At 51.3% G+C, this 14169-nt stretch overlaps 1 protein-coding gene across 1 annotated transcript in view; it reads right to left on the bottom strand.

The window, feature by feature from the left end:
• Positions 1–11237, bottom strand: part of LOC108515740 (tetratricopeptide repeat protein 28) — a 52138-nt gene extending 40901 nt beyond the window's left edge. The window contains exon 1 of the mRNA XM_017852868.1: positions 10987–11237. Coding sequence (XP_017708357.1) covers positions 10987–11237 — 251 coding nt within the window. The remainder of the gene's footprint in view (positions 1–10986) is intronic.
• Between the last annotated feature and the right edge of the window lie 2932 nt (positions 11238–14169).

Here is a 14169-nt window from a genome sequence, read left to right as displayed (position 1 = left end):
TTTTTTTTTTTTTTTTTTTTTTTTTTTTTTTTTTTTTTTTACTGATGATCAATCCAACCAGAACTTCTAGCTTTAGAAATGAAAAATGTCCTCTATCTAGGCAAGCCTTCAACCCCTCTGCTGAGCCTCAGCCCTTCCTGTGTTTCCCCTGCGTGGGCATCAGGCATGGGACAGTTAGGGTGCAGGCTCAGCTTTCTGGTGTTGTAATCTGCCTGGGAGAGTTGGCACTGCTGATACATGTCCTTGTGGTGGTGTGGTTTTGGGCCTCAGAGTAACAGCTGGCTGGCAGCAGGCACCCCGGGCTCTGAGCCCCAGGTGGCAGAATGCTCACAGCGGCTGACAGGTGTGCACTGGAGTGTGAGGGATGACCTGCTCTCTGCCATCCACCTTCCTGCACTGTCACGACAACCTAGTCCTTCACTGCTTCGTAGAAGAACGGCCACAGACGGCCAGCGGCTCCTCAAGGCAGTGCTTTAGAGTATATATAGTATTGCTCTGATCTCCACAGGCCTTTCACCCTGGCTGACTTCTCTGTCTCAGCTTTCTGGGCTCTAGAGAACAGCGCTTTTCGCTTGCTAGAATGAGAGCTTTGAAAGGGGTAGAAACATGCTTCCCACGGGGCAGGAGTGTGAACCGTGGCAGGGGCTGTGCTGCCCGTTTAGGAATGAAGGCAGCCCAGAGAAGAGCACACATGCACCCCTCTGCCGGCACAGCCAGGCCTGCCACGGCAGCCTCACCGGCTCGGGGCCTGTGAGGTTACTCCTCCTCTTCAGATGAGGAACCAAGGACCAGAAAGAGCAAGAGATCTGCACAAAGCCACCAGGTTGGCAGGGCATCAGGCCTCCCACTTGGCAGGATAGGGGCTTTTGCTGTGCCCTCCCAGCCGCTGTGTTCCTAAAGGTGGTGTGATGGTGGGTGGCCCCTCCTGGAGGCTGCGACTCCGGGCTTCACAGATGCACCACCCCGGGGCTCCAGCAGGTGGCACTGGCTCACTTTTCTCACAGCCCATGGCTCCCGGGACCCAGTTGGGCTAACAGCCTAGCTCTCAGCAGAGGATCTTCTCACCTCACACTGTCTTTATTATTCTTCAGATGATGTTTATTAACCTACTTCAGGAACATTTTCAGTTTCTCCAAAGCACACAATCTGTGTGGTGGTGGGAAAAGGAGAGGGCCCAGCATACATGGAGAGAAAGGTGAAGCCACAGAGGGTCTGTGAAGAGTAGACAAGGGGCAGAGGGGTCAGGGGTGTGGCTCTTGTCTCTGCAATGATGACAAATGCCAGCTGGGTTGGGCTGCCTTCATTGCTCATGAATCTCCCCTTCAGAGAGGATGAAGGAATCTATTCCCGAGGCAGGAGGAAGCCAGCGCACTGCTCACACTCCTTTGGGCAGTCTGTGCTGCAGCAGTGCCTGTGAGCGAGTATGAGCCTGCCCAGGTGAGCAGCTGCTCCCTGGCTTCCCATCCACACTCAGCTTAAAGGGAGTTAATTCATGGTGCAGACAGCAGCCTGGGCAAGTCCCCCCAACCCCCCAACACAGACACACACACACACACACACACACACACACACACACACACACACACACAGCTTTCTCAGGCTCTCACACTCTGAGGTGGAGAGCGAAATGCACCCATTCTGCTTGGGCCAAACAAGCTCTTTTGGGCAGCTGGGACCCGATGGACCTCCCTGTGGAGTCTGCCCGCCCCACCTTCTGCGAGGCAGGCTCTCACCTCAACCCACTCTGCTCTGTCACCTCTCACCTGGCTTCCAAGGCAGCATTTCTGCAGCAGTCTGGCATTGGGGAATCAGGTCTCCCATGTGACGAACACAGCACTGCCTCCTTGGCAGAGACGTGTCTATGTGGGGTCAGTAGATGAAGAAACAGGAGCTTGACTCTCCCTCAGCCAAGGCTAAGAAAAGGGCTCTGGCTCAAGCCTGAAGATGACCAGGATGGCGGGGGCCCACCTAGCTCTGAGATTCTGGCCCTCCTGTCTCTGCAGTAGGGCTGACCAGGTGGCCAGGAGGCGGGAACAAGCAGGCTAGAGCTTAGTGCAATCTCGAAGAACCTCACTGGCTGGCTGGGGCTGTCTGCTCCACACACATGGACCCAGAGGCAGCCACACTACCGTGGGGGCAGCACTGTTAGACTGCCTGGGGAGGGGCAGCTAGGAAGGGTGCCACCTGAGAAACGCATGAAGGGGCAACCTGAGGGAAGGCTTTGCCCCTCATGGCACCAAAGAGAAAGGTGGTGCTCATTCACCCATTCAACAAGGGCTAAGTGCCTCCTTGGTGGCCCTGGGCAAGCTGCAGTGGGGGAATTCAGTGAACAGGGAGATCTGGTCCTTGCCCTCCTGGAGTTCACAATTTGATAAGGACCATGCAAGGCCCGATAGCAGCTGTGTACATGTGTGCTCGCATGGGTGCATCTGATCTTAACGCTTGAACACAGGTGGCAGAATGAGGTCTCTGGGAGTGTCTTCCTTTCCGCCTCTTCCCTGTGTCCCACCCTGCTGCTCCTCTGGGGCTCAATTCCTCACCAGGCACTTGGTTCCTTCATGGTCTGTCTAGACATAGGGCCAGGAACGCTCACCCCAGGGCACATCTGGTCATGACATCTTTTGGATGACCGGAAGGGAGGGGTGAAAAGGGAACTAAACTGATATGGGGCATCTTCTAGAGTACAGACATGGAATCTCAGGGCTAGGTGGGCCCCCGTCATCTTCTGGGCTGTAACGTGAGTACTCTACTTGCATCCTCTTCTAGCCCTTAGCCCCGTTCACTGTTACTAATGAGTAAACAAAGATGCAAGGTTAAACATCTCCTCTAAGGCAGCGACATCAGGGGAAAGGCCCTGCTGCTCCACGCAGTCACGCAGCAGAAAGCCTGTGGCTTGAGGGGGGGCCCTCTGCTCTCTGGGGAGCTGAAAGTCTAGTGCTGTGTGGCATCAGGCCCTGAACCCTCATCTGCCTCATCTGGTTTGTGCCCTCTATCCCAGAAAGGCAGACACTGCACATAGTACCAGTCCAGGGGCCATCTGTGAAGACTCTGTCCCCAGGTCAGAGTTCTGCAGGGGTCAGGGAGGGTCCTCGGTGGTGGCAGCTCATTCAATGTGTGGCTGCCATTTCTTAGCCCTGTCATTTCTCTTCTGATCAGACACATGGTCTTCACCTTCTCAGGATATGTTTATTGCACATGTTTACCTGCCATGCCCTCTGTGCTGCTCTGTGGTCAGGCTGTCCTGGCAGGAATTCTGCCTCTGCCCCTCACCCACTCACCTGCTCACACTCACTCAGGTGAGCCCCTCAACCCTTCTGGGGTGCAGCTTCCTGCCTCACAGGCAAGGACTGCACCTGGCAGACTATGAGTATAACTCCTGCTCTGCTGGTATCTACCTGGAAAATCCTTTGGTTCCTTCTTCCCTCAATTGAGCCCTAACCAGGATGCTCCCAAATCCCCTCTGGGGCTCTCAGCTGAGCTGCATCTTCTGAGGTAGCTGGCCTGAGATTTGAACCGGAGTTTTAAGAACAATGGAAAAATTGACAAATACATTACATGCAAGTAACCAGAGATGCCTCAATTCAATTAAAAAACAGCATTCTGAAACCATTCAGTGACTTCCCTCCACGAACATCCTCACACGAAAGGTTGTCTCATCTGGGAGGTGAACATGGTGAACACTGCATTTTAAGTACTTATGCAATAAGCTGTGGGTGCTTCTGCTTATTCCCCTCCTTAATTGCCACGTGTCTGGCTGCTCCTCCAGAGAAGAGCCACAAGGCTGGGCAGGCACAGGCAGGGACCCTGGCTCTACCGGTGGTGCCTGGCTCCTCTCAAGCCCAGGAATGAGTGTGGCGCTGCATGTGGCTTCTCTCCCCTTGCTCTTGGACTCTCCTGGGCATGTTGGGTCCATGGTAGGTTCCCTGCCTGGGCTAAGGGTTGTGGCACATGCCTCCACCAAAAGGGTCTGCACCTGCCCTCCTGCAGGAGCCACGGCAACAGTTGGTGGTGCCTGGCCTCTGCCCACTCTGGGCATTGTCCTGTGGCCATCTGCTCTTTACTGTAACGAGTATGAGGCTCTGAGGCCAAGCCTGGAGATGCTCACCTTAAAAGAACCTGATGCCCAGGCCAGCCTTGTACAGGCTTTTCCTACTGACCCCATTCAGAGATCAGAACAAAGGCCTGGGCCAGACAGTCATTGGGGTGGGCTTCTCAAGTGCTCAGGGATGGAGAGAAGAAAAGACAGCCCTGTGTGTGGTAGCCTGCCCAGCTGATGCATGTCCAGCAATATAGCTGGAAAAACCCCCTTCCAAAGGACTTTGCACTTTCAAGCAATTTGTGGGTCCAAGCCTGTCCCTGAAAACAAACCTGTCGGGTCTAATTCACTTGTTCACAGAGAACCTCCAGAGTTGGATTAGTCAGAGTTGTCTGAAGACAGAATGCGCTGCCTCAGGAGGTAGTAAGCTCCCTGTCATGGAAGGAATTCAGGGAAAAGACGGGTAATCACTTGGCAAGGGAGTTAGATGGATGAAGGCCTGTGGGGCTAGAGCACTGTCTTTGGAGTCTGGAAGACCTGGCTCCTAATGCTGGCTCTGTCATTTTCTAGCTGTGAGATCCTGGGCAACTAACTTAACATCTCTAAGCCTTAGTGTCATCATAGTACCCCTCATGGTTGCTGCAGGGATTGACTAAGATAACACATGTAAAGCACTTAGTACAGTCCTGAGTGCTGGGAATTAATCAGCAGACACACACTGCTGTCATTATCATCATTGCTATTGTTGTTGCTATAGTTACTTAATTCCCTCCCTCCCTCCTTCCCTCTTTCCCTCCCTCCCTCCCTTCTTTCCTTCCTTCTTTCCTTCCATGCCTGTACCTACTTAACACATGGCACCCTGCTAGGCTCCTTGGGGGATACAGAGATAAATCAGAAGTGACTGAGCCTTGGGCGAATGCACAGCCTGGGAGGGGAGAGGGCATGGACACAGGTGACGAATGCAAGGTGCAAGGTTGTGGCTCCCTACCCACAGATAAAGCACCAGGAAGTTTTAGAGAAGAGAGAAATGATTTCCAGTAGGGGCAATCCAGGATGGATTCGTGAAAGATGCTGTGTTTGACACAGTGCCTCAGGGGAAAGCCCTCTTTGGCCATGTCCCCATGCCCAAGTGAAGAACCTGAGATGTGAATGGGCAGGTCTGGGGTTCCTTTGGGTTAGGACAGAGGGTGGGGTGAAAATGGAACAGGAAATGGGAAGAATGGCAGGGTGGGACTGTGAAGTACTCAGATGCCAAGCTCCATACTTCCACCCAACTCCACTGGAGCTCCTGTGACTCCTGTCGAGACAGGGACACAAACAAAACCGTGCCCCAGCCAGAGGGGAGGACAGAGATGACCGTCAGCCTGTCCCAGGTGGGTGGTAACAGGATCAGTGTGAGGGACAAAGTCACATCCAGTGAGGGGCAGGTTTCATCTCTGGCACTGACAAGCGGGCAGACTTGGGGCAATTCACCTTGCGGAGCACCAGCAACTGTTTGAGGCTGTTGATAGGCATCAAGATAGGCAGGGACAGGACAGAGGCTCCTGCCCAAAGCCTGGTGACTGGAACCAACAGCTGCAGCAGCTGTTGGCAGGGAAGATCCTTGCCCAGAATGGTCACAGTGAGGTGAATATGGGTGGATGGCAGCCATGGCATGCTGTGCATGCCTACATTTAATGTGGCACAGATGACCTGGAGGTCAGAGGTAGAGAGAACACTCAGCTCCTTATTGGGGCCAGAAGCCAAAGAGGCACCAACAAGGAGCAGGGGACAGGGATGCAGGACCCCAGCCAGAAAGCTGGGTATGCGATCTTGGGGGTTCAAAGCCAGGGCTATAGCTGTAGCTGACGGCAGATTGGGTCATCACTCTGCATTTATTCAAAGTGTTTCCAGTGGCCCTGAGAGAGGTTGTAGCAGGAAGAAGCATCAATCTATCAGTTTCTTGGTGGCGATTTGATCTTTTGGATCTTTTGAGTAGGTAATTCACCCCTTAAAAAAGAGCCTTTGGTGCCATAGAAACCTCAGACTCAAGGTGGAGAGAGAAATAAACTACTTACTACACAGCAGGATTGATCCAGTCATCATTACCCTTATTGCGTCCTAGTAACAACTCTATCAGTAAGCAAATGCAAAAAGTTGAAGGTCACCTTAACAAAGGGCAGAGCCAGGTTTCAAATCAAGGTCTGGCTGGCCCCAGAGCCCAAGACTTCTCCTCTGCACTGTGTGCCTCACCACAGACAAAGGCCTAGACCTAGGAAGACAGTGATCAGCAGATCGCTGGCCTACACTGGGCTTTTGCAGCACTGCTGCAGCACACCTCTGTACGGCCCTAAAGCAGGGTGGCCCTCATGTATGTTCATAAAGAACCACAGTCTGGCCAGGCATGGAGACTCACATCTGTGATCCCAGCATTTTGGGAGGCCACGGTGAGAGGATCACTTGAGCCAGCCTGGGCCAAATAGCAAGAACCTGTCTCTACAAAAAAATAATTTTAAAAAATTAGCCGGGTGAGGTGGTGTGCACCTGTAGTCCCTGCTACTCAGGAGGCTCAGGCAGGAGGATCGCTTGAGCCCAGGAGTTTGAGGCTGCAGTTAGTTATGATGGCACCACTATAACCCGGCCTGGGTGACAGAGTGTGACGCTGTCTCTAAACAAAAAAAGAACTACAACTACACATCCATGCACACGCACACACAGCAGGACACATGTGTGCCAGGTCTCAGCTTACTGGCCAGGCTGGTCTTGTGGAGACAGCTCCCCTCTCCAGTCACCGCTCTCCACTGTCCTGCTGATACTTTCTTCCCTATGCCTTTAGGAAATCGTCCTGCATATTACAGTCACTGCATTCCCTCCCACCTCCACTGCAGGCCAGGCTTTCATGCATGGATTTGGAGGGCAGGATAGGCTCTGAGAGCACTACTGCCTCTCCACTTTCAGGGCCTGACCCTCAGGTGTTGAGGGCAGAGGGGGAAGGGGGCAGGCAAAAGCTCTGCAGGGCTTCCTCTGCACCCCTCAACATGGCAGCCAGCTCTGGCTCCCCCAGAACCCCTCCCCTCTGCCACTGGCTGCACACTCTGTAACGTGTGGCTGAGGTCCCTGCCCAGCAGACAGTCTCCTGGGTGGGGAACCAGTAAGGTGCTAGGCCTATGTGACCCACCCAGCAGGACACACACCCGTGCCACGTTAAATGTGGGCACGCTGAGCACTGTGGCCATCCCACTCCCACCTAGCATTCTCCCTACTTTCTTTTCTCCCTGTTCTATAGTCATGGAGGTTGGGCCCATGGGATGGAGATGCCTCTTTCCTCATCTAGCAGGACCCCAGTTTTTGCTGGCGATTCTCTAGAAGGACCCTCAACCAAGCTGAGGTTCTCTCTTGCTGATTCCTTGTCCAGTCTTCTGTGAGAGAACGGGAGTGTGTCGCAGGGCACTAGAGGGAAGTTGCAGAGACCTGAGGGTGGACTCTGGCCCTGTTGTGCATCTCTCTTTAGAATAAGGAGACTTACTTCTTTGTCCTCTGTTTTGGCTCTAGTCACTGCTCTCTGGACAGTAAGAAAGTTCCTCTCCACATTGTGTCACACACAGATATAATGTGGAAAATTAAAGACCTAGGATGCTTGTTGTACCAATGGTGGCTTACAGAAGTCAGGAAACTTCTCTGGGGTACTGGCCCTAAATGACTCTGGATGGGTGCACCTTACTTAATACAAAGGCACTCCCTGTAGTCCAGGATCCAGGATGCAGTCAAAAGCCTGTCCTGTTCTTCCTTCTCTTTTCTACAGCAAATGTGATCTGCTGACTGCCCGAGGTCCAGTCACATACACACATACCATTTATACATACCACACACAAACACACACATACAAATACAACTCTGCACATACAAATACATACATACATTCCCACAGAACCTCCCCCCACCCACACACAGACACTTACATGCATGTGCTGGCCTACCAGTCCTCAGCATCACTCCCAAAGCATAGGGCTGCTGCTCTGCCCTCTGGGACTCACACCAAGGTCAGGGTGCTAGCCAAGAGAAGGGTCTTTGTTTTTCATTCAATAGCGGTGCCTACCCTGAGTTCAAAATGCAAATGTGTTTTCTGCCAATAGGCAAGAAGAAAAATAGTGACTGCAGAGATCTCAAAAATGACAGCAGAACAAAGACCAATTCCTGAAGTGGCAAGGGAGAAAAACCTAAAGCCAAGTCTCACTTGACTTGCATTAGCTATAGTGGCCTCATTGCCAAATCAGTCCAGCAAACCACCCAGGAACAAAGGGGCCAAGGAATCCATAAAATCACTGAGCTAGAGAGCCCCTGGAGAGGGGAGCCCTTACTGCTCCAGCACACAAGGCCCTACACACACGGTTGCTTCCGTGTCACCTCTGTTGGCTCCAGGGTACGAGCACTCTGCAAATGCTAGCCACTATCAGCAATCTGCAGAAACGCCACTTCTAGCCGCTCTGTTCAGTCACAAGCCAGTGCACCTCTTAGCCCAGATCCCTGGCCATATGTGGGACAGAGAGGGAGGCCTGGGACCCCACAGCAGAGCAGGGACAGGCTGGCAGGGAAGCTGCGAGGCATGTTTTGGCACCTGTTCATGGGTAGACCTCCCTCCTCTCTGGCCTATGTGTGCTGAGCTATAAGATGTGAGGGAAGTTTGCACTGTTTTAACAGGGATACCTTTGCCTCCATGGTTCCCTCAGCTGCAGCTCCACTCTCTTGTGGATGAAGGCCAGAACCCCGCTTCCTGGCTTCTGAGAGAGGCACTAGAGAACACGCAGTGTTACAAACTTACCTGGGCCTTAAGGGCTCACTGCATTGAAGCGAGAAGAATGCCGGCTATTTCCCTCATCCAAAGGGTCGGGATTGGAAGAGTCTGCGGAGACTCTTTCAACTCCTTTGCTTTTCTGAGGGTGGGACTGGGTTGGGTCAGACCTTGCCAATGGAGCTGGGTGCAAGCTCAGGGCTGTGGGCCTTGCTGCTCCCCACTCAGTCCTCAGGGCTGGGCACAATACTCAGCCTGGCTGGGGACGGAGATTGTGTTGTATAAGTGAACCAACAAATTAATCTACAGTACTGTGCTCACTGGAGTTACTGCAGGGCTGCTCAGAAGGACAGAAACCATCTTTCCAAAATGTGCACTCCACCATTCAAAATGCACACCGACCCAAAGCCCAGGGTTGATTACCTAGGGCCCTAGATATACCTGGCTTGACCCTTTTCTTCCATAGAGCTGAGGTCCTGGGGGAACTGGTTCCTGACTGCTGAAGTGTCTGCAAGCAGGTCACCATGGATGCCTGACCGTCTGCTTTGGCAGCCCTCTCATGTGAAGGACTTGAGGTAGGAAGGGAAGAAGGATGGGGGAGGCTACAACCCAAGGTGGCCAACAGCTGCTGCATAGGCACATAGACATCTCATCCCTTCCAAAGTTTCCCCACCCACGTTAAGAATTTAAGTTTAGCACTATTCTTTCCACTTTACTTAAAACAACAGAAACCCACCAGTTGTACAGTGTCTTCCACATATTAAGCCGGTCAGCGTGTTATTTATACATTGGCTCCATTATTCCCACATTACAGGAACCCTGCAGGGTAAGAAGCCATCCCCATTTCACAGATGATGAGACTGAGACTGACAGAGGTGAAACTGCCTCCCTAGTGTCCTACAGCTGGTGTGGCAAGGCCAGAGGCTGCACTCTGAGCTCTTTACACTCTAGTTTATCACCACAGCTTGCATCACCTGGCAGAGGTAAGTGTCATCTGCCTTCACTGGCTGAGAAGTTGGCAGAGCAAGAACATGTGTCCAGGCCCAATTCCAGGCCTCCGCAAACCTGGTGGATCCCTACATGAAACCAAAAGCCATAAGGGACACTTGTGAAGGTGGCTGGGAAGAAGGAACTAGGCGTGAACTAGCTTGAAGTTCTGGCCTCCTTACAACCAGGCTGCCAGCTCCTACATCCCCTGTCCTTGGCTCCCTTCCCACTCAACTCAGCACTGGGAAAGTCAACACACATTTGTCACTCTGACAGCACAATAATGAGAGGAAACCAGGGCCTGGAGTAGGAACAGACAGGGCACACAATGCCCTGCACAGCAGGGCTGCCAAGCAGAGAGACTGCCTCCCACTCAGTGCATAGTCACTTCCCACCTGTGTTCTAGGGTCAACCAGCTGCCCTTTAAAGGCAGGCCCTCAGGTTGCGGCAGGGACCTAGGGAGTCTGTGATGTCTTTCCAAAGAGGTCTATCAAAATGTACTTCTAGGTTGTTGCCAGGCAACTAAACAACAGTGGGACAGGTGTCCCTTAACCCCAACTGTCTGCCCTGTTTACCTGGACCCAGCTCGGGTATCACTCCTAAGAAAAAGACGAAGGGGTGTGCTGGCTTGGAAATTTCAAACTCGCTTCATCTTAAAGCCATTAAGAACTATTTGGTCAAGTGACAGGGAACTGAGGTCTTGGCACAGATGGGTGAGCCTGGGTCTGGATGAGTGCATTCCTAGGCCCAGTTTCTCCTTCCAACAGCACCAGCATTCTCACTCTCCCTGACCTCCCTGAATCTCAGGCCAGGAAGTCAGTGCAGGTACCCACGAGTTATCTGCAGAAGCTAGCAAAGAAGTATGTGAAGTTACTCTGGCTTCTGCCTGATGTTTGGAAAGTCAGCTCTGAGGCTATGTGAAGAAGCAGCTGGCTGTCCCCTGGGACTCCCATCCCAGCCAGATGAGGGTTGTCACATCAAGCCTGTCACTGTTTTCTCACTTGAGCTGGAGATGCTGCTGTGAAGCAGAGGCCCTGACGGGTATGGGACTGTGGAAGCATCACGCTTGCTGCTGCAAATGCATGACCTGAGCCAGAAGCCTAACCAGCCGGAAGGAACATCCACTAAAAGCACATTATCTGTGCTCAGAGCACCCTCCCCTGCACTGGGCCTAGGGAAAGCACCCTACACGCACCTGTTAAAGAGGTTATTGCGGCGAACCATCCGCAGAAAGCCAGTGGGGTCAGTGACCGAGTTGAGTTTGTTGTTCATCTCTTCAAATTGCTGGTCCATGATGTCTCCTGCTTCACTCTCTGTCTCACTGCTGGCACAGGCCCTGCAGGAAAAATTGCAGAAAAACCCAATCAGAGAAAGGAAGCGCTGAGGTATGGAAGTCAGCTCTGAGGTCCTGTGCCATTCTGTCACCAAACGATCCTCTAGTACCATTGCCTCCAGATGCCAGCATCACCCCACTCCCTCCTCAGTGTCCCTGAGGCCCTCTTCCTGAACTTCTTTTGCCCACTGCTTCTCAAGATGAACTCTAGTTGGTTATTTATGGGCTGTCACCCCTGACTCTGCTGTGAACTCTCTATAGGCAGGAGCTGTGTCTGAATAAGAATTGTATTTCCAGCATCTGGCATATGCATGACAGACTAGGTGAGGTGCTGTCTGTGATGGGCTGGCCATGCACTCTTCCCAGAGTAGAGCTGAGGCAAGTGCAGCTGTGAGGCAATCCTCCCTGCACAAGCTGCAGTCCACTCCATTCCAGAAACAGTAACTAAGTACCTACATCGTGTTGGGTACTGTCCTAGGCAAGGGGGACATGCAGCCTAAAATGGCATTTTCCAGATGAGGGGACAAACATGCTGACAAGTGGCTGCAATGCTAGCAGGGCAGGCACTGCTGGAAACGCAAACATGAGAACTGCCGCTGATTTGGCCCATTTTCCAAGCTCAGCATGAGGAGGTGACCATTTTTGAATTAATAAATTCATATTTCCCCTATGACAGACTTTAACAGAACATCTCACAATGTTTTTTAAGTAAACAGAAATACCCAGGAGTACCTTGATTCATCAGCATGATTAAAATGGCAAAAGGCTTAATAAATGTAAAAGCCATGCACTGTGCCCTGATGAGACACGGACAGCCAGGCCGTGGCTAATGTGTCTGTGGGAGCACTGCTGGCCTGCAGTCATCCTCCTCCATGCCACACCATGCCTCCCAACCAACTGAGGCTCACAAAGGCGCATCTCTATGTTGAGCCCTCACCTATCCTAGGCATCAGGAACACATTCAGACTTTGCTGAGATGCTTTGCTGAGATGCTTACTGATACTTCGCCCACAGGAAAACTACTTTCAGACCTTCCTGCTAAGGACTGGCGTAAAGAAGTGGAGGGCACTAGGGCATTGCAGGCAGCAGTCAGTCACTAGCCCCTCGTGTGCTAAGCAGGTGGGACTCTGGAAAGGGGGAGACCACCTGTCGCTAAGAGGAATAAGGCTTGGTGCATAGAGATTTGGGTTTAAGGCAAACATGACCCACTTCAAATGGCCAAGCTGGTGACACCTGTGACAGAGAAGGGAAATAAGCCCCTCACCGGCTCATTCTGGGGGCCAAATGAGACATGGCATATAAAGCTGCTATGCAAACTTGAATGCTCTATGTGAACACCAACCCTGGTGTAAGGGCTAAATTTATGTCAACGTGACTAGGCTGCAGGGTGTGCAGATATTTGGTTAAACATTATTTGGGGTGTGTTTGTGAGGGTATTTCTAGATGAGATTACCATTTAAGCTGGTAGACTGAGTAAAGTAGACTGCCCTCCCCAGCGTGAGTGGGCCGCATCTGCTTATCCATTGAAGGCCTGGATAGAGCAAAAAGGTAGAGAAAGAGAAAATGTGCTCTTTCTGTGCTGTCACCAACCTAAGGCATCAATCTTTTGCCTTCAGGCTTGGACTTGAACTGAAACTTACACCACTGGCTTTCCTGGGTCTCCAGCTTGCTGCAGCAGATCCTGGGGCTTCTCAGTCTCCATAACCACATGAACCAATTCCTTATAATAAGTTTCCTTTATCTCTTTATAAAAATAAATAAATATACATACAAGCACATCCTATTTATATCTATGTGTTGTGTGTGTGTGTGTGTATGTGTGTGTGTGTATATATATATATTGTGTGTGTGTGTGTGTGTGTGATCTTTTATTGGTTCTGTTTCTCTGGAAAACCCAGATAAAAACATCTAGTAATTATCTCAGAACCACACTGATGACTGGTAAAGTCCTGGCTATTGGCCTGCTTTTGTTCCCAGCCTTCACAGTCTGGAACTGGCTCTTTAAACATAGTGCAGTACCTGGCATGTAGCAGATATGCAGTGGGGGAACTGCTGAATGAATGAATGACGTATGCTGGAGAGAATTTTATAATGTGCCAAGTATTTTTACACAGATTTAATTTTATCTCTATGACAACTCTGTGAGGTAGGTCTTATTATCTCTATCTTATATCTAAGGTGACAGAGGTTCGGAGAATCCAAGGAACTGGGCTAAAAAGTATTAATTAGGTGGTAGAGCTGGGTCTGAGTCCAGCTCAGATCTGTGGCACTCACTGACCTCCCTCCCCCTCCCCCTAAAAGGCTCTAAGCTTCTCACAGACTTCATGCTTCTCTCCTGGGGTTTGACTTCGACAGGGAGGGGCTGAATATAGGAATTAGGAGAAACCAGGAAACTTCTAGCATCGAAACAAATCACCAAGCTTCCATCTTGTTGGACAGCTTTTATTCCTCTCACTGCCTGGTGGACGTCAGCTGAACAGGCAAGCAGGTGAAGACCTGAAAGGCTCCTTTGGGAGCTGAAGGCCCTTCACAGAGACCCTGGTAAATATTACTCAACAAGCTCCTCTGTCCAGGGACACATTTATCATCTGAATACAACTGCCTGCTTGGAGCTGAGAAATCGGCTTGTCATTCAGCACTTTGCAAAGGGGAGAAGAATTGCCTGGGACCTGTATCAGCCTCCATTATCTTGCAGTTCTGTTCTTACTGTCAGCCACAGACTGAGCCCTCAGTATCTCCTGCTTAATGGGGTTGTTTCCTATTTCCTGACCCTTCAAAGTATTAACACTGAAGGGAAAAACAAACAGGCGATGTCATAGATAAAGGGATCTCCCATTTACAAAACAAGCCTCATATCTATATAGTAGGAGTCCCTAGTGCCTTGCCACCGGTTCTCACAGCACACTCACTCTCCTGCACCCATTTCTCTGAGTGACTTTCTACAGATGGCACATCTGGTCACCATAGGTCCTGATTCAATCCATATTGCTTCAACAATGATTACTGGGTGGGAACCATGTGTAAGAACTATAGGGGCTAAATAGA

Source organism: Rhinopithecus bieti, unplaced genomic scaffold (assembly GCF_001698545.2).
Source record: "Rhinopithecus bieti isolate Rb0 unplaced genomic scaffold, ASM169854v2 scaffold_2314, whole genome shotgun sequence".
NCBI classification, from domain to species: domain Eukaryota; kingdom Metazoa; phylum Chordata; class Mammalia; order Primates; family Cercopithecidae; genus Rhinopithecus; species Rhinopithecus bieti.
Note: the sequence above shows the minus strand (reverse complement) of the source record. Positions and strands in the feature narration are given on the sequence as shown.